The following is a 21,323-nucleotide window of genomic DNA, read 5'->3' on the forward strand; positions in this document are numbered from 1 at the left end:
ATATTCCCTAGGTCAAGGTTGACCTGGTTGCCAAAACTTGAGAAGGCTCAAGCTTTGGTCTTGATGTTTGGATTTCGATGTTTGACAATACATGGAGACTGACAATACATGCAGATTGCAGGTGCAATCGTTCATTTGGGGAGATTGTTGGTACAATTCTCCTCTGGTCAAGGTTGACCAGTTAGATGTGAAGAAGAGTCAAGTAGGTCAAGACTGATTGGATACTTGACTGTGCAGGTGCAATCGTTCATTTGGGGAGATTATTGGTACAATTCTCCTCTGGTCAAGGTTGACCAGTTAGATGTGAAGAAGAGTCAAGTAAGTCAAGACTGACTGGATACTTGATTGGGAAGTCCTGGTGAGTGAAGATAGACAGTTGGAAAAATCTTGGTGAGTGAAACTAGGCAGATGGGAAGTCCTAGTGAGTGAAGCTAGGCAGAGTGAAAGTCTTGGTGAGTGAAGCCAGGCAGGGGAAAGTCCTCGTGAGTGAAGCCGAGCAGTGGAAAAACTTGGTGAGTAAAGTCAGGCACGAGGAAATCCAGATGGGTCAAGGGTGATAGGACATATGGTGGAAAGAAGCCCAAGTAGATCATGGAGGACCGGACACTTGGCACGAGATGGTAAGTCCAAGTGGATCAAGGTTGATCGGACACTTGGCACAAGGAGAAAAAGTTCAGATGGGTCAAAAGTTGATCGAACACTTAGCGGTCGTAAGTCTAATAGGGAGTTGGCATGGAACTAGGAAGTTCGGACGTAGTGAACTTCTGAAGGTCATAACTTTTGACTCGGATATCGGAATGAGATGATCTCGGATGCGAAACGAAGCTCATTTCAAGCTCTACACAGTTTTCTGCTTGCCAATCAATTGGGGGGTTCAATCGATTGGTCAATCGATTGGTTGATGTGATTTTATGCAGAAAATGCTTGGATTGATTGGGTAATCGATCAAAACTTCCCCAATCGATTGATCAATCGATTGAGATAGTTTCTGAGCGAACAGTGAGCTTCTGAATCGATCAGTTGATTGATTGTAACCTCCAATCGATCGGCCAATCGATTGGGAGGCTGGAAAATCACACGATGGCCCTGGAAATCGCACGAGACATGTTGAATCGATTCAAGCAATTTTCAAGAGCACAGAGGTACTCTAGATCGATCGACTGATCGATCCAAAGCCTCCCTAATCGATTGAGAGCAATTCAATCGATTGGGATCCGACCGTTGGCGCAGGTTATAGCCGTTGGCGAACGATTTTCTGCACATGGCTTCCATACTCTTCTACGCACGATCACAGCGAAGACCACAATGATTTCTCCACTCTCACAACCATATCTTGAAGGCTCTTGGAGACTTGTGTAGGTATACTTCCAAGGTTCAAGAGGCAACAACAAGCAACAAGTAAGCAAGAAGAAGAAGCTCTTTACTTGTATCTTTTGTATTTTCTTCTTGCGTGAGTTGTATTTATTGTGTGAGATTGTACAAGGCTTCTCTGCCTTCGGTAGTTACTGTAAAGGAGTGTTTTCATAGTGGAGAGTGCGCGTATGTGTGGATCCTTGGATTAGTCACCTCTTCTTGAGGTGGATACCAAGTAAATCCTTGTATTAGTGTTGTATTTTTGTTTCTTGTACATTCTGCTGCATATCATCATCAAGAAGCAAGCTACAACGAACTATTCACCCCCCCTCCCCCCGGCTACATTTCGAACCCAACACACATCGTGTAGTATATCATATTTCTTTATTTTTTTTAATTTTTGAATTAAAAAATAATTAAAATATATTTTTTAAGATTTTATTTGTATGGTTCAGACTTCCTAATTGAGTTATAATTTTTCAGTTAATTTTTTTAAAAGATTTTACCTCTAGGGTTCAGGCTTTCCAATTGGATTATAATATTTAGTTAAAAGAAAAATTAAAAATAAAATAAATTTAAGTATTTTCGGAGTATTGTAATGGGTTAAGGGAATATCTTAACGTATTAGGGATTTATAAATATTATTTTTTAATTCAAAATTTCTTTATTTTTTAAATTTTTTTTTAAATTTTGAATTAAAAAATAATTAAAATATTTTTTTAAGATTTTATTTCTAGGATTCAGATTTTCCAATTGAATTATAATTTTTAAATTATTTTTTTTTTAAATTTATCTCTAAGGTTAAGACTTTCCAATATTGTCACACTGCAATGGATATTCTTTATATATTTCATGAATCAAATAACTGTTCTTTAATTTCTATAACAAAAATTTAAAAAGTACATTAGGATGGTGGGTGAAGGCGAATTTCTTATTCCATTATCTTCCTTTCCCTTTACACTGCCCTACCACAATTAAATGCCTTCCAATTATCAAAACTTGTCACCTTCCATTTTGCTATGTTGTTGGAATTGTCTTACCTAACCAACCAACTCAGGCAACATTTTCGGTTCCACAAGATTGTCGGTATGTTATGATGATATAGGTCATGACTGGTAATCAGTCGGCGCACCCTTTTAGATCCACCTCTTTGGATTTATAGTCAATGTAAAACCATCTTAGCTAAACCAAGTCAACTTGAACAACTGAAACCGAGAAAACCACACCTGTAAGGCTACCTGATTCATTCCTCGATCAGGATACCGAAACCCTTCACTTTTTCGTCTACACCTTCAATACCACCAAAGGAAACTTAAGGGAACCCTATAAATTCCCTATAACATGAGAATGTTTGCTATCCATGATACAATTTTTAGTAGTACAATTACTCGACATACCACCGTGCGTCTTAGAAACTAAATAAGAGGCCAAATGCATCCTTCACAACCGACTCAAGCGTTTAGAGTAAGGCAATACCTTCTTAGTGGGAGGCCGAATCACTATATTGCCACAGGTTGAACTCAATTGAGGTGTTATCGACCTCCTCGATTGAATCTGAGTTATCAATTCTAGCCCGATGTTCTGTGTATTTTCCGTTGTATTCGTATACCTCCAAGTCACCCCAAGGCGTAGGGGTAACTTCGCCGGTCATGTTGAACCATCTCGGAGTGAATTGCTCACCTCGAGCCTCTCGAATTCTTTTCTCTGCTCTTTGCCGCTCCTCCAATCTGAATAAAATAAGATAAATTGTCTCTAAATGAATCGAAGAAGACGGATTAAGTTAGATTCCTCTAGTGAGGGCTCACCTGGTCTTTTCAGCACCTGACTTGCCCAAATCACCTTTCTCGAGAGCATATCGATCAGGTCGCAGCCGAGAATCTGAAGCCAGCAACTTTTTAGGCGCAGTCTCAAAGCTGTTTATCTTGTGTGCGAAATAGGTATATTGGAATTTATCCTTTTCTGGGGCAGCAGCAACTCTCCATACCTTAATCGAAGTAATCGGATCAGAAAATGAATTTTGAATGTCAATGAGAATTGAACAAAGTGATGGAGATGTATATGCAACTCTCTCTCTCTCTCTCTCTCTCTCTCTCTCTATATATATATATATATATATATATATATCTATATATATATATATATATATATATATATGTATCGCGACAAATCGTAAAGAGTATAAGAACCGAGTAAACATAATCAACACCAACGAATTACCAACAAGAAATAGGCAGTCAAACCGACCAAGAAGATGAAACTGATGGTGAAAATTCTTTTGACATGCTAACATACCACAGATCCATGTGAGCTTGCATCTAAATTAAATAGTAGAAGATCGCAGAAGTTCATCATGTACCTCCTTTAGTTCGGTCCCTGGCAACGGTTCTCCTTCTTGATCACATGGCTGACAACTCATCGACTCATTCCATTTCCCTGTCATCAATATTTTTGGTTCTTCTTCTGCACTGTATACATAACCATCCACTTCATATCGCTCCGCCCTGTCAATATATTCAGAGACATAAATTTAAAAATGGAACAGATATGATAACTTGCCTCCGTGTGCGTACAAATTGAATTGGTTTTGAGTGTTGAATTGTAACAAATCAATGCATAATGTAGTAGAGATACGAATGCTAAGATGGATAGAGTAACTAAAAAAAGAATAAACGTCTATATTACTTAGTAAGAATAATGGAAATGGATCATCTCGCCTATCACTAGTGCATAAAGTTTGCTATTGTTTAAAAATTTGAGATGGAGATACATTCTACAGTGTTTGAGACAAAGAAAATGGATTTTGGGAAATGAATCGATACCCAAACCAACCACATGGTTGGAAGTATAGCACGACTTTGTCTCCGGTAGTCAAGTTTGTCATAATCATCTCCCCGGGTGAATCAACCCATGTGCGCCCAAAAATGAGGTTATTAACCTTGGTGGGAGGAGGCACTAAATCCAATACAACGCCAGCTTTCTTCAGCTTCACCCTTGTCCTGCATCAAAAGTAGATTATCTGCAGGTAACAGCTTGATAGAGAATCAATTTATCATCACTAAACTGTAAACTCTTGATGCTTCAAAAGAAGGGATATTTCAAGGGTGTGTAATCATTAGTTTCAATATAACGCACCTTCCAACTGGATAAACTTCCACTGAATTTCCTAGAAATTTTGTTTTTAATTTTGATGTGATATCATACGTAAAATGACCATTCTCAGCATGTCCAGCTCCCATTGGAGGATGATGGCTAACCTGGAAGTGTGGCTAGTTGTGATTTAAGAATAAAGGCAAAAAAAAAAAATTGAATAGAAAGCATATGACGCCTGCATTATCAACAGCTACACTGCCTTCCCCTCAAATTCTCCAGCATAAGAATGACTAACCTGCTCAGAAATGAATGTCAGACCACCATGATTAACCATTTCATAGGTCTCACCAAGGATAGGATTGAAGGGTTTCCATGTTCTTTGATAGGCATAATAGACAGAGATTGCCCATGAAGCTGGAAAGCGTCAAAAAGATTTGCAACCCAATACACAAACAACACTATTAACGTAAAAAGGATACAGATATATACTTACAGGAATAAACTAGACGCATGTAGGGGTCCTCACATTCATCTGCCAGATCTAACAAGTGAGAGTACTCCATCAACTGAATCGATCATAGTGTTCATTAGAACCCATCATCCAATCATCAATATATTCAAGATGAATGTACAAAGATTCAGGATACCGAAGCATATTCTGGAATGCTTAAAAGGCTATTACGGAAGGGAATTAGTTAAATTTAACCCACCGCATATTATGTAATGCATCTTCCTCAATGGTTTTGCAAAAACAGACTAAGAAATTTTTGGCCTGTGCATTGTGCTGGCTTTTAAATTTCAAGACATTTTCTGTTTTCCAAGAACTGTGTAGCACACATGAAACTATATATCTGACAAAGGACCATTATTTTGCTAAATTTGTATCGAGAGGACAGAATGTAACATGATAGCATTGTAGGAACACCAAAAACAATTTTTGCCTCAAATCAAATTCTTATTGTTCCCATGACTTCGGAATCAAATGGCATTCATAGAACACATCTAGAGGCCCCTATCAACAAGATGCAAAACCACCATACTTGCTAAAGGAGAACTTTTTCAAAAATCTGGAGCCGATAAGTGGCAAGTATTATCATACATCATAATATTAATACTGTATTGGGAACTCCCATAGCCTTCATAACTGACCAAGTGGCAATGACATGCAAAGAGGAGAAAAATAAAGAGAGTAAACATATCATTCATAGGTACATCTTAGCATGTAAGACTTATAAACAAAAGACTCAATATGATACATTAATGTAGAGATAGTTCTAGTTCTAGCAAGTAAGAAGGTTATAGAAATTAGAATTGAGGATGGGAGAAGAAAACATCGTAAGCATGATGGCTGCAATAAGGTACCAACCTCAGCCATTTTCTGTATCATTGTCATTGGCTCAAAAATGATGACAGGCAATGTGACCATTGATGTTACATCTGATCCTATGTATTTCTGCATCATCCTCCAATAACTATCTCGTTCCTAATAAATAGTAAAATACATCATAATCAGGTAATGTTTAGCATAGTTGTAATGACTCGAGGTAATGCATGTCAAAGAACTGAAAAATGCTATATTTTTTCTTGTTAAGGAAGCATCAATATCAGATATGACAAATATACTTGTCTCTTCAATAAATTCACAAACTAATCCAACAGTTGATCTTAGCCAAGAAGCTAAAAGATGTGCTTAGCCAAGTTCACAATATCACTCTCTTATCTCAACAAGGTAAATTTTATAAAAAGTCACTGGAAAGAGGCATTGTTGATTATCATTTATTTGCCAGTGACAGGTTCAGTCTGATTGCTTAAAGCAAATATGTAATAAATGCTTTAGCCTCAGTACAAAGAAAACAAGGAAATCCTAGTGGAAGTACCAATGGATTCAGAGTCTTCCAGTTAAGAACCTGAGAAAAACATCCAATTCCAGGGTTAATCCCAACTATCTGGCATTGGCCACGTAGATCTTATCCTACCATTGAACTCTAAGCATGGCTATATCATGAGTAACATCAATCCGTATCTCTTAAATCACTTTTAACTATGCTACTATGTGATTTTTAAGCACTATTTAACTACCTCCTGCTTCCATCTTCCTCGTTGGGCTTCTTCCTCAGCATCATCAGTGCCTCCTTCAGGATTGATAACTTCAAGTCCTTCGTAACCCAATAACCTAAGAAAACAGAATTTCCATAGGCAATTACAAATGAACACAAGAACTGTCCAAGTAGAGCAAATCACAAAATCATGTTGAAACAAAATTGCAAAGAATTTCACTACAGAATGTCATAATAAGCATGGAAACTTATGAGAAACTAAAATTTTGAACAATAAAAGAATCACATAGCTTCATTTATTTGCTGAATAAGCTCTTGCTAACAAACGAAAAATTGAATGATCGAAAGGCAGACAACATCAAAATAAAATTCTGAATTCTACAACTATAATTAACACGACAGAAATTTATAAATTTATTAGATTACTCATGAAAATTGGTAATATGCTTAGCCATTATGGCGATGATATGAAAGTTGTATGAAGCATGTTTAGATCATAAATAACAAATTGGTCAACATCAACTTCTCCAATTTTTTCAAACAAATCCTTGCATCTTGGCATGCATATTTTGGGTTGTACAACGTCTCTCTATCTTCTCTCTTTTCTATTCTCTTTAGTTTCCTCATCAATGCTATGTTTTCAATTTGCAATATGTCATCCTTTCAGATTCTATGATTTTTACTTGTTCCAATAGACAATAATCAGAAATTATACAAGTAAATTTCTTCATCATTAGAGTGCTGCTGCCAGAAGAAGTGTATAAGATACAACTCCATTTTGTTACACTAATAGGAGCCCTCCTACAAAGATTTTGTTGTAGCTGATATCCTATATTCCATATTTTCATAAAGAAAAAGAGGGCCTTTGTGGATATTGTCCCAAATAGATAAGGCAACTCAGGTCATTGAATTAAACTCAATGATGTAATCAGATTGAACAAGATCCTGTTGGATTTAAAAGAGCAAAATTAAAGGGGCCTGTTTCCATGAAGAACCTTACAATTTCCCTTTGACCATTGGGTTGCTTCTACAACCCCTGGTTTGACTTCATTTCAATTGCCGGCTTATTTACAACAAAGATATGTCCTTAAAATAAAAAATTATTAATTTAGCAAAATCTACCCATCTCATATTTCCAGTATTGAATTTCCTCTAAAACCATATTTATCAGAACCAAACCACGCAACTAATCGTTTCTGCAAGAATCAAGCTTCAAGTAGCTTTCATTTCAATATGAATTAAGAATGAGCGATCTTTAGGTAGAAATAGAAACTCGCACCCGTTTACAGATTTATGCACAGCACTGCCCCAATTCCGCACACTCGACGTGATCGCGGAGAAGAAACCACCACTGCTGGCGGGCTTCTCATCCTTGGAACCCATCTCGAGCGCCCTAATCCGAACTCAAAAGACTACCGATCTCCTAACGGAGGTCAGAGAACGATCTGCGACGGAAAGGAGCACCGCCAAGGAGCAGATCTCGATTTGGGGATCGGATCGACGCGTTCGCGTCTCAAAGTTGGCCTTTTTCCGTTGCAGGCGTTCGAATCAAAAAGGAGTGGAATCAAAATATCAAATGCAACCATGTGAAACCCCTCGGCGATTAAGCAAAAGAAACCCTTCATTTTCGAATTTTAACAAATCGTGAATAATAATCGTTTTATTTTTACCTTTTTTTCCCTCTTTTTCTTATTGGACCAAGGCCCATAGTTGGTCCAATAATTACCCAACATCCTTATAGTAGCTGACTTGGGCTTGAGAACCCACCTAACAAAACGAACGGAATCGAATTCGAATTCAAATAGTTAAAAAAATTGATATTCAAATTTAAATTTTAAAAATATATATAATATTTAAATTTGAATCAAGCTCGAAAATATAAATGATAATTCCTAAGCTTGATTCGAAATATAAAATTCGAGCTTGAGTTATTTGAACCTTCATTCGAATAGAATTGAACTCTAGCTCCAAATAGCTTAAATTCGAGTTTTATTTGATTTGATTTAGTTATTTAAACTTTAATTTAAGTATGTTTATACTAAAATATAAAATATAAATAAAGTTCGATTTGAGTTTAACTTGTAAGAGCAATTGAATAACATATTATGTCTTAAATTTGATTAAAAAAATTATCAAATGTATTTAAGTTGGGTTCCAATTTGATAATTTTAAATATTAAATAAATATCTTTTGAGCTTATACCCCTATTTTTCAACCCTGATTAATCACTTCATCTCGAGAGAAAAGAGGGTTGAGTGAAAAAACTAAGCAAGAAAATAAATTAATTTTTAAATTTTGTTTTTTTATTAGTTGAGATGATGAAATCATTATATAATTTAAATGAATTTTTCTTTTTAAAAAAAAAAATAATTTGAAATATAAGATATGTAAAACAATAAATTGTACTCCATCTCTTATTATATTATTATTTATATTTAAATAAATTTTATTTTATTATTAATTAGTGTTCTTTAATCTTTCGTTATTAATATATAATTTTACATTGTCTAAGAGATATTTATTAAACACTTAATTAAATATTTCTACCATCTTAAATTAACTAGATATCTAAAATTACTTATTATTATTATTTTATATATATATATATATATATATATATATATATATATATAGACGCGCACAGTCTATATATATAGAGTTTTATCTCCTGCGCACTGCGCACGCAGGAGATCAAGCTTTGTTTTTTAAATTTTTTTATTTTTTAATATTTTAAATTAAAAAAATTTCCTTATATAAATTTCTAATACATTAATATATCTCCTCAACATATTACAATACTCAATAAATACTTAAATTAATTTTATTTTAATTTTTTTTTAAAACCAAACACTATAATCTAATTGGGAAACCTGAACCCAGATGTAAAATCTAAAAAACAAAATAGTTTTGATACTATAACCCAAAGCCTGATCCCTAGAGGTAAAATCTAAAAAAAAATAGTTTTGATACTATAACCCAAAGCCTGAACCCTAAATAGCTTTGATACTATAACCAAAATCCTGAACCCTAAATAGCTTTGATATTATAACCCAAAGCTTGAACCATAGAGATAAAATTTAAAAAAAATAGCTTCGATATTATAACCCAAAGCCTGAACCCTAAAAATAAAATTTTAAAAAAATATTTTAATTATTTTTTTAATTCAAAATTTAAAAAAAATTTAAAAAAAAAATTAAAAAGAAAAAAAACGTTGAAATCCTGCGCGACGCGCATATATATATATATATATAATAGTGATTCTCATTCAATTTTCATATCAATGATCTTGCTCGAAAGTTAGAAAAAAGATTATATAGTATCCTACAAAATTAAGAGCATTAGTGTCAGATCAAAGAAGGGGTCCCCGATATTTGCCCTCCAATATTCAAGTCAATTTTCGGTTCGAGAGGAAAGAACAATAACAATGAACAATAACAAAGAGTGTATAGAATAATAAAGCATCACATATAGTCACCTATGAATGGAAATCTCTTTTTATAGTGTCACTGTAGTATCTATGCACACATCTCAAAACATATGTACGTTTTCTAAAGCATCCTAAGAAAAGACAAGTCAAAAAATATCATTGATATTTTTCCTTAAGTGGACACATAAATCTCTAATGTGATAGGGTAGAAACTTCTAAAGTATTATTTGCTTGTTGGACATTCTCTGTTATCGGCGACACAAACTTTCAAAAAAGTACGACAAGATATGTAGGTGGATCTCGCTATAGGTCGACTGGGTGCCGGTCGGCCAGGACGTCACCAGCTCGTCCATACTGAATGGAGCTATCAGCCTATTCTTTACTCGGCCTTATTGTTGTCAGAGATGCATATTTTGCCCGATCAGACCTAAGGTCCGATCACCCCGAGCGGTGGGCAGGGTAACTTATAAGTATTTAGTTCTAGACCTCGACTGCAAGTTGCAGAGGGTGACTGCTCGGATGGTCTGATCGGCTTTTCAAGTCCGTCCGCCCCTAAAGGCCCACTCGACCAGCTCGATCCGTGGTTTCGTAGTCCACTCGATCCTGCAACTTTGACCATTTGACTTTGACTTCCACGTCAGCCGATCTTTACTATTTAACTCACTTTTGGGGGGCTCATCTTTATCACTATATCATAAGTCTTCCCCTCAAGTCTAGTTAAGGAGGCTGTAAGTTAGACTGATTGAACAATTAGTATTTTTCACAGCTCTCTTTCCTAATTGGACATTCTAGGTTTTAGGGTTGCCGCTCAGCTTTCGCAATCACTGCTCTTGCGGCTCTTCAAGAAGTTGGCTCCCGGTCGAGAGACCCCGAGCTTGATGCCGATCAGACTCGATGTGGATGACACTTAGTCAATTATTGGCTCTTTTCTGATTTCCTTCCCAAGCAGGAGATCCTGAGATTGATGCCGCTCGGACCCGACGTGGATGACACTTAGTCGTTTATTGGCTCTTTTCTAATTTCCTTCCCGAGCGGGAGACCCTGAGATTGTTGTCGCTCGGACCCGACGTGGATGACACTTAGTCGTTTATTAGCTCTTTTCTGATTTCCTTCCATTGCGGCCACTCATACTCAGTGCCTTTTAATTGATAATGGCATCACCATGATTTATTTGAAATCGCTATGATCCTTTGCCATTAATGCAAAGAACGCCGAGTATGTTTTTTTAATCATACGCCTACTGATTATTTTCATTCCTCATTAATGTCACCTATGGTCAAATGCCACATGTCATGATCCTTTGCCGCCGACTATTCGATATGACAGAGGACTATTGGGATTCAATGTGACAACCACCTTTTTGAATTTTGACGGTCCTGATCAAATCTCGTTTTCCCAAGCCCTTGATCGGACGACTAGGGATAATAGTTGACGAGGTTTTTAAATGCTTCCTTTCTCCTTTCACTGTATCACCTTCATCTTCTCTTCATTCACTTCCTTGCTCTTAGCTTTTTGTTTTCACTGGTGATTTTCTTTCAGTAAGTCCTCTCCCTTTTATCCTTTCGATCTTCAATTTTCATCTCCTTTCATATGGCGTGTTCTCCTTCTCCAACCCCGATTGTTCCTGAGTTATGGTATACCTCCATCGAGTCAAACTTTAACGACGACGAGATGGACCAAATGAAAATGACTTACCACATGAACGACAATCACCAAATAGCAATCCCTTCTGCCTACGATCGTGCTCATATACCTCCTGATGGTTTCCTATCTTTCTTTAAGGACCAACTATATGTCGATCTGCGCTTTCCTATCTATCCTTTAGTCTCTAAAGTATATAGGTATGTTCATATCCCATTATCACAATTGGTACCTAATTCCTTTAGGTTGCTATGCGAGATTGTGGTACTATTCCATGTGTACGAGAATCCTCTTCTACCTCATATTTTCTAATATTTCTATTATCCCAAATTATCCGAACAGGGCATCTTCCTCTTTCAAGCCCGAGTGGGTGTCGTTTATTTTGAGAAGATGTCCACGTCCAAGCAATCCCACTACTTCTATGTCTACCTTTCTGATCGACCCGCTTTTTTAACTAGCTGGCAGATGGATCTACCAAACTCCCCCGGGCTGGGCAGATACCGATGGAAGCTAACTTACCTCCAAGCAGTCACGCAGCTGCCCGGTCTAAAATGTCATATGCACAAGCTTCTGCTGGAGGGCGTCTTGTATATGTTTGGCCTGAGTTTCATCCGAGCTCGTGTAAAATATGGTGCCCAAATAATAATTAAATAATAAGATTATTTGAGAAATAATCTTATTAGAATTTTTAGAAATTTGTAGTAATTTTCATGAAATTAATTGGAGCTCGTATGATGTAGATTAAGGGGATCAATTATTCAGCTACGAAAAAGTCTGGTTGGAATACCCGGAAGTGGGAGTTAATAAATTTCATTAAACCCAAAATCTAGGTTTCTGGCCGAACCTTATTTTCCCATTCACCCTCTAATCTCCTCGTCCCCGAGCCCTCACGCGATCTCACCCCTCGTGATTTTTCTCCCCAAACCCACCGTCGACTCCTTCTTCCCTCTCCCTCTCGTGAGTTCCCTCACCCTCGCCGGCCTCTTTTCCTCACGCGAGCATCACAGCCGCTGCTCTCTCTCCCTCACACGAGCACCACAAACTGCAGCCGTTGGCCTCTCCTCACGCGAGCACCAGAGACGAACGCCACCGCACCCAATCATACAACGTTGCTCAGGCCGCCGCTCGCCGGAGCCTTCTAATCCCTCAACCTCTCATCTACAGCTCCGCTAGGTACACCTCTTCTCAGATCTCTCTTCCGCATAGCTTGATCTTTAGCGAAAGGGGTGGGAAATCCGAGCCCTAGCCTCCCTGGACTTGGAGCTTGCTGGAATTAGGGGGTGGTCGACATTCCAGACGATGACTTCTTGCTCCAGTGCCCTGAAATCAAGCGACCACCGTCAATCCCTTCTCTGTCGACCCCAACAGCTACTTGCGGTCGTCTTGGTTGGGAAAGAAGTTGCCGACACATTGGGGTAAGGCATTTACAGCTTTGGATGTTAGATCTTTAGATTGGGGTGTTAGTTTACGTTGGATTACATGTTGTTTGAGGTGATTGATCCTGGTTGTAGCTTTACAGTAGCTTCGACTATAGAGTTTTGGCAGCAGACATCATTAGCGAGCGTTTTCCGACGGTAGCGTTTCCTGGCCGTGAATCAACAGGGAAGGTATTGTGAGTTGTAGGGAATTCGATTCTTATTGTAGCTTAATATGTATTTGTTTACAAATAATTAGAGTTTCTAAAGTTAGATAAGAATTCAAGTTTATTATTGAGTACATGGGATATAGTTTGATTATATGTGTGGTTATAGGACTTTGATTTACGACAAGTCACTTGACGGGTAAATAATTTTGGACGCTCGACCCATATTAGAGGCGGGTATTTCTTACTTTGACTCTCTTTAGTTCTTTGGAACTTGGTGCATGAGCTATTATTTTTGAATAAGGACTGCTTTACCTTGACTCCACTCGCATTATTCTTGTGCTTGATACTTCCATTCAAACCTTTGAGTTATTCGTTTCTATATCCATACAGTCTCTTGTTGTCATCTATGATATTTAGCAGATATTAGATATCAACCTTGTATGCATTGATTATTGTTTATTTATGTACCGTATTGAGCATGCTAGCTTCATGTAGCATACCTGATTCCTGTTTACATGTATATGATGACTGTTGTATGTTGCGCATCATATCATTGCATACATGTTAACGGCAAATTCTTCCTTGTGGTCAAGAGAGTCGTTAACCAGGGTCGCACGCTCGGGCACTCGAGAGAGTGGTAGCTAGAGCAGATGCCGCTTGTCCTGTCGTGTCACACTCGACCACTCATGAGTAGTGGTAGCTGGAGTTGCGAGCAGCAGAGACCCCCTTCGCTTTGTAGCTAGTTACCTACTCAACACCTATCCATTCGGTCACTTGAGAGTAGTGGCGGCCTTTGAGTGGTACAGTTATCATCGATCCGACCTCTCGACCATATAGGGGTCGTGGTACAGAGAGGTAGGCGGGGTGACCATCCGTGCATACATTGTTATTATTATACTGACTGAGGTTGTTGCTTACTTATGCTGTTGTTGCTAGCTTATGTTGTTGTTGCTTACTTATGCTGATATGCTTACATATGTTGAGATATATATCTGTTGTGTGTGTTTAAACTCACTTACATATTGGTAATATGTATATACCTCATATGTTACCCTTGTAGTTATGAGTAGCTCTGTAGCAAAGTTGTTCTACTCCTGATTTTACTAGCCTAGGTTATGGTTACAGGTACGAACATTTATTGTGGTTTTATTTTAAGTATCTGTTATTTCTCTTATGAGACTGTATACTGTTGGCACTCTCTATTTGGATATTATGTTCATGTACTATCTTTCCTTTATCAGTTGAGTCTCAGTACTCACCACCCCACAAAATGATTTTTCTTTTGAAAGTCCCAGCACTCTCTATTTGGATATTATGTTCATGCACTAACAAAATGCTAAAGAAAAGACGCTCGAAAGTCCTTGAAACTGCAAATGGAGCTGATTGGCAAGCTCTTGAACCACCTCTGTGTTAGGGTCGATTTGTAGCTAGAGGGGGGAGGGGGGGGGGGGTAAATAGCTCGTCGCGCTTCATGGCCTTACTTCGGTATTGTTGATATGCAGCGGAAAGAGCTCGAAACAAGACTCACAACGCTAACACGTAGATTTACTTGGTATCCACCTCAAGAAGAGGTGACTAATCCAAGGATCCACACATGACACGTTCTCCACTATGAAAAACATTCCTTCTCGGTAAATACCAGAGGTGGAGAAATCTCGTATAACACTCACACAAACAAGATACAACACACACAAGAAGAAAAATACAATAATACAAAAGAAAAACCTCTTCTTGCTTGATCTCTTATTGATGAAGACACCTCTGGACCTTTTGGAAAGTGCAACAACACTTCTCTTCCAAGCTCTCAGTCAGTCGGTGAGTAGTAGTGAAGAATCGTGTAAGCGCTATGTCGAGAGGGCTACGAAGAAGAAAGCTCGCCACGACTTTATAGTCTGCGCTTCTAGGGCTCCCAATCAATTGGACTTACTCCCAATCGATTGCCACGTCATATCCACGCAATCACAATCGTCCATCGTTCGCTTCTTGCACAACGGTCATATCCCAATTGATTGACCAATTGATTGGGAAAGCTTGAATCGATCGGCTCATCGATTCAGAGCGCTTCTGTGCTCTGTTGGAAACGGCTTGAATCGATCGACCGATCGATTCAAACTTTCTTGCGTCTACACGAGCAAATCAGCCCCTAATTGATCCACCAATCGATTGGAGGTGCCCAATCTATCGGCTAATTGATTGGGGAGCATTCTGTACTCACGATAACACTTCCCAATCGATTGGCTAATCGATTGGGCCAGTCTTCACTCGCAGCACACCTTTAATTGATCGGCTAATCAATTGCTCCACGGTTCAATCGATCGGTTGATCGATTGACCTCCCTTTGACTTGCTTAACTTAAGTCCAAGGTTCCCAAACTCAACATCCGGTCAACCGTGACCTGTTGGGACTTCTCATGCCAAGCATCTGGTCAATCTTGACCTGCTGGGACTTCTTCATCAAGTGTCTGGTCAATCCTTTGACCCACTTGGACTTTTCTCCTCATGCCAAGTGACCGATCAACCTTGACCCACTTAGACTTACCGTCTCGTGCCAAGTGTCCGATCCTCCATGACCCACTTAAACTTCCTTCCACCAGATGTCCGATCATCTTGGACCCATCTAGATTTCCTTGTGCCAAGTATCCGGTCACTCCTTTGACTTACTTGGACTTCCCAACACCAGATGTCTGGTCAACCTTGACCCACCTAGATTTCCACGTGTCTGGCTTCACTCACCAGGTCTTTCCATTTGCCTAGCTCCACTCACTAGGACTTTTCATCTGCTTGGCTTCACTCACCAAGACTTTCACCTAGCTTCACTCACTAGGATTTTCAACTGCTTTGCTTCACTCACCAGGATTTTTCGAACTGCCTAACCTCCAGTTAGGACTTTTCCAGTCAAGTATCCGGTCAGCCTTGACCTACTTGACTTTTCTTCACATTTAACTGGTCAAACCTTAACTAGAGGGAAACTGTACTAACAATCTCCCCAATAGAACAATTGCACATGTAATCCCCACATATTGTCAAACATTGAAACTCAAACATCAAGACTCAAGCTTGAGCCAACTCAAGCTTAGTTAACCTAACCGAGGGGATATTGTACCAACACTCTGTCCCGATCTGGGGAGCGTGGTGAGGAACACTCTGCACTTGATTTCGTCGGTGTATTGGTGGAGCGTGGCTATGTTGTCGAATTTAAGCAGATGATCCTTCGGATCAGTCAATCCTGTGTACTCTCCGATTGTCAAAGGTTTGAAGTGAGGTGGCAACTGATCATCGATGATCTTTTGGGAGAACTGCCTGTTGATCCACTCGGGAGAGTCATCAAGTTGGAGTGCTTTACCTTTTCGCATATCCAGGATGGGTGCATCCTCGAAAGATGACCCTTGCGTCCTCTTGGCTCGACCATGTTCTTTCGAGGGCGTGCAGAATAACGCCCTGTGATATGGGATCGACACGTTCGGTGCTTCCCAGAAGGTGCCCGTCGGCCGGTGGTCCGGCTTGCGACCAACAAGGTCTTTCACTCGGGTTTTGTGGTTAGCTTGCTGACTTGTTGCTGATATAGCTGGGTCGTTCGACGCTCAATAATTGACTGCTATCTTCTATTGCCATTGCATTATCTTGGTGGCTTAGACATTTATTAGCATCTCTAACTCTTCTTAGGTTAACGTTACTGTAGTAAGTTGTCCAACGTCTTCCATCTTCACGTTTCGGATCCAGTGTAGATTCCAATAGACGACGTCAAATATGATTCTGTCCGAAAGCTGAGAAGACGGTTAGCTAGGACCGTGGCTCTGTGGTTTACTAGAAGAAGACTTCGCGCTGTCCTTTAAAACCAAGAGCGTTAGCGCCAGGTCAGGGAAGGGGTCCCCGACGTTAGCCCCTCCTACGCTCAAGTCAGTCTTTCGTTTGAGAGGAAAGAACAGAAGTAGTGAACAGTAGCAAAGAGCGTGTAGAATAATGAAGTATTGCATACCTCCGCTTATGGAGAGAGACCCCTTTTATAGTGCCATTATAACGTCTGTGCATGCATCTCAAAGCATATGCACATTTTTCAAAGCATCCTAAGAAAGGATAAGTTGAAAAGTATCCTTGACACCTTTCCTTAAGCGTGCATGCAAATTTCTGATGTGATAGGCTAGAAGTTTCTAAAGTACTATTTGTTTGCTGGAGATTCTCTATTGTCAACGGCACAAACTTGCTAAAGAGTACGGCAAGATATGTAGCTATAGGCCGACCAGGTGTCGCTTGGCCAGGACATCACCATCTCGTCCATACTGAATGGAGCGATCGACCTGTTCTTCACTCGACCTTACTATTGTCAGAGAGATACATTTTGCCCGATCGGACCTTGGGTCCGATCGACCTGAACGGTAGGTCGGATAACTTAGTATTTAGATCTGGACTTCGACTGCAAGTTGAGGAGGGCAATTGCTCGGATGGTCCAGTCAACCTTTCATATCTGATTGGCCCTAGAGGCCTGCTCAGCCACCCCCGGTCTGTGATTTTGTAGTCCATCTAATTCTACGATTTTGATCATTTGACTTTGATCTCTACGTCAATTGGTCTTTATTTACTTTGACCCACTTTTAAGGGTGATCTTTATCACCATATCAATCAATACTTGTCTATATAAACTATACCGCTATATTGAGCATGACCTAAATCGAACCAATCGAATCATAATATGGAATTCATTAACAAACTTTATCTCTCGATTCCCATTCAATTCACATGGTCAATATTTTATTATGCACAATAACAACAAACTTTCACCATCATTTCCACTTCCTCATTAAAAAAAAGATAATATCATCTTTAGTCAACCATCCACTAAATCACAAATTATATATATATACACATATATATAAGAAATAAAACGATAGGGACAAGCACTGATTTCACGTTGTTTGTGTGTTGTATTTTGATTGTTTCGTAGTCATATTAATAAAATCACTCGATTCAAGTCTATATTTAGAACTTAATGAGATCGCGACTTAAAGTGAATTGTATCAATATTGAATTGCGTATCTTCGTTTGGTTTTGTCTTGGAGTGTAATTGATGGGATTCCACTAACGAAGTGTTCATATAGAAGGACATAAAGCGTGATGATATCTCATATCGTCGGTATCTGATTTGCTCCAGGTCAGTAGGACATGTCTACATGACCCCATCCTGAGCTAGTTTATTATCTTGTTGAGTCGTCATTTGTCTGGGTCATACTTGGACGAACTACCGTTGGTTCGACCTCCCAATCTGCCAGTCTGTATTCAGGTACTCGAATGTCAAGCACCCAAGCACTCCAAGTCCGAGTGAATTATGCTCCCGAGCCCGGATATGGCGAGTCTCTGTCTTAAAGCAATTCGACGCAACAGTGTCATATGTCTCTTTGACTTCTCTCCATGAGGTACGTCCCTTATGCTTCTCTTTGCGAAATGCGTCCCTTGGCTTTTCTCCGTCAGAAGTGTCTCAGACTTCTCTCAGTATCAGTATATGAGGGAGGTGATGTTATTCCTAGAGAATTCTCTATATTACTATACTTTTTTTATCCATCTTCTTTTCATATATTCTAGTCATCCTAATGACTTAGGTATCGTAGGGACCTAAGTAACTCCCGGTGAATCTTTTACGGTCTATTTGGGAGAAGGTGGTGGAAGGATAAATAAAAGAAAGTTAACTTTTAACTTTGCTTGAAAAGAGGTGAGGGGAATGAAGGAGAATTTTAATTTTACCCTCCCTTACCGATTTATTTCATTACACCTTGATTTGAAGTGTAAGGAAGTTACCCTCCCTTCCTTCCTCTCCTTTACCTTGCCTTTCATTTCCATTAATGAACCTCCCTAAGATGCTACTTTGTACTTCAATGATTCGAAGATATTTTATGGGTGATTTTTATTTATCACTAAAATTGAACATTTACTTCGAACCCACCTTTTGATGCTTCATTTTGACAGAGTAGTTTCTAAAGTATCGAATGTCTTGAAATGATGTTTGAGTAAAGGAATAAAATGATAAGATTTTTAGTACTTCTTATTTTATAATTTTAAAATAAAAGTTTTTTTTTTAAAAAAAGAAGTAAAATGACAAGAGTGTTGATAATGTAATGAGTGTTTTGGAAAACTTAGAATTTTTTAGGTGCTTTTACTCCCTTTGCAATAATAAATTTCCAATTCCATATATATTTTTTTCAGAGTAGGAAATGGAATATATTTATTTCTGGGGATGGGATCGTAAGATGGAGAAATTCCCAGCAATTTGTTTGTTAATTGATCAAGCAGTCACAGGCGTCTCCATGGCCACGTTGCCGGCGGAGTAGCGGATGTTTCCGGCGGCGGCGGAGGCGACCTCCGCCTCCTCCCACAGCTCTGGCAGCGCCTCCTTCATTTTGTGGATGCTCTCCAGCGCATAGTCCGCCCCTTTAACTCGATGACGAGTCCCAACCTGAATCAATCGCGATCGAATAAATCCAAAAAAAATCATCGAAATTATGCTTCAAATTTGATCTTCACCAGCACGGTGTGCAGCCCGGCGCGCTTCCCAGCCTGGATGTTCCTCGCGCTGTCGTCGAAGAACACCTGCGAAAATAATAATAATAACAATAATAATTAAATTTTATTCTCAGAAAAGCATTAAATCTGCGTTTGCGATCGCGGAAAAGCAATCAAAATTTGATCTTTACGGTTCTGTGCGGATCGATGTTGGCGATCCTCAGCGCCTGCTCCATGGCTTCCGGCGACGGCTTGCAGAGCACCGGCGTCTTCGGCAGCTCGACTCCGTCGACGCTCGGCCCCCGCGCGAAGTGCCCGACGATGTCGAACACTCCCGCCGCCGACGCCGCCGCCGCCGGTGTCGACGACGAAGGCGGATTCACCGTCTCGAAGCATATGATCCCCTCGAAGCAATCTTCCAGCCCCAACCTCTTCAGCACTTCGAGCGCATGAACTTTATCAGCGTTCGTAAACACCTTTTTTTTAAAAAAAAATAAATAATAATAATAATTAAAATCATCACAATAAAAACCATAATTAGCAGTAAAATCTTGAAGAAATTACACATTTAAAAAGGGGGAAAAAACTTACAAGTTTGCGAATTGAGAGGCCCTGCAAGAGTTGCCTTAGAACAGGATCAGGCTTTAGATTCTCATAAGGTAATCTTCCATGAACAAATCTGAATTAAACAGTGAAATTAAGACATAATTTTCTTCTTTTTCTTTAATTTTCCACAAAGCTTTAGAGTTAATACCTGTGATAATCATCATAATCAAAGCTGTAGCCGATGGCCTGAAGGATTAACAAGAAGAAAACTCTGTTTAATTGCTCAAGAACAGTTACTGAAACAAAAACCTTAATGAACAGGAAATCTGAAGTACCCTTAAACCGGCCATTGTTGTGCCGTAGTTCTTGTAAAGAAGGTTGCCCAACTCCGGCACTATGCTCTCTTCAATCCCTAATTCCTCAACCAAATAATCTGAAAGATCGAAGCCAAAATAGATCAAAAAAAAAAAAAAAAAAACTGAAAAGGGGGAAAGGACAGTTTCAGAATCGAACAATACCTGCAATGTTCTTGCAGCATGAAGCTGCCATACCGGAACTCAGTGGATACAGGGTGTCGTCGAGATCTGTGAACAAGAAGAAGAAAAAAAAGGGAAATAAAGCTAGAAATCAGTGAAAAGGAAGTGGCGAAATAAAGTCAAAGCTGATAAAGGCAGAAAGATTCTTACCAAAGAGAAGGCAATCATATTTAGGCCTCTGCGCTTGCCTGTAGCGAGCCTCGTAGTCCATGTCGATAGAGCAGGAGCTTCGAAACCATGAAAAGAGTGTTATAATTGCATAAAAATGAGATTTTTACTATAAAAAGTCAAATTTTTGGGGGTTCCGAATTAGGGTTCATCAAGTCCTCTATCTATCTTCTCCCCTTCTGAAACAGTTCCATCTGAAGCTTACCGGAAGAAGAAGAAGAGCAATGCAGCAGAGATCGACGTGCGATTCGATCAAGAACAAGGAGTAAGAGAACTCCCCAAGATTTTTTATAAAATTTTCGATTAATTTTCTCTCCTTGTTTGTGATGAACCAGAGGAATGAAGCAATAGGCGAAGCGAAGAGGGGAGGAAGAAGGCTTCGAGGCGAGGGCTTAAATAAGCGACGCCCCCGTCGCTAAGCCGCAATTAGCA

The 21,323-nt window shown here is 39.1% G+C and overlaps 2 protein-coding genes across 2 annotated transcripts; both read right to left on the reverse strand.

The window, feature by feature from the left end:
- Positions 1–2,562: 2,562 nt before the first annotated feature.
- On the reverse strand, positions 2,563–8,077 carry LOC122008353 (oxysterol-binding protein-related protein 3A-like). Its single transcript, XM_042564069.1, has 10 exons — positions 7,780–8,077; positions 6,523–6,616; positions 5,810–5,926; positions 4,937–5,009; positions 4,739–4,857; positions 4,486–4,607; positions 4,173–4,349; positions 3,710–3,854; positions 3,159–3,337; positions 2,563–3,080 (listed from the first exon to the last, which is right to left on the reverse strand). The coding sequence occupies exons 1-10, from the start codon at positions 7,881–7,883 to the stop codon at positions 2,834–2,836; spliced, it is 1,377 nt and encodes a 458-aa protein (XP_042420003.1). The 5' UTR covers positions 7,884–8,077; the 3' UTR covers positions 2,563–2,833.
- Positions 8,078–19,302: 11,225 nt separating this feature from the next.
- LOC122008354 (uncharacterized protein C24B11.05-like) lies at positions 19,303–21,268 on the reverse strand. The gene is made up of 9 exons (XM_042564070.1): positions 21,097–21,268; positions 20,874–20,950; positions 20,706–20,771; positions 20,523–20,620; positions 20,396–20,433; positions 20,233–20,320; positions 19,833–20,117; positions 19,663–19,728; positions 19,303–19,594 (listed from the first exon to the last, which is right to left on the reverse strand). The coding sequence occupies exons 2-9, from the start codon at positions 20,932–20,934 to the stop codon at positions 19,424–19,426; spliced, it is 873 nt and encodes a 290-aa protein (XP_042420004.1). The 5' UTR covers positions 20,935–20,950; positions 21,097–21,268; the 3' UTR covers positions 19,303–19,423.
- Between the last annotated feature and the right edge of the window lie 55 nt (positions 21,269–21,323).

Source organism: Zingiber officinale, chromosome 8A, assembly GCF_018446385.1.
Source record: "Zingiber officinale cultivar Zhangliang chromosome 8A, Zo_v1.1, whole genome shotgun sequence".
Lineage (NCBI taxonomy): Eukaryota > Viridiplantae > Streptophyta > Magnoliopsida > Zingiberales > Zingiberaceae > Zingiber > Zingiber officinale.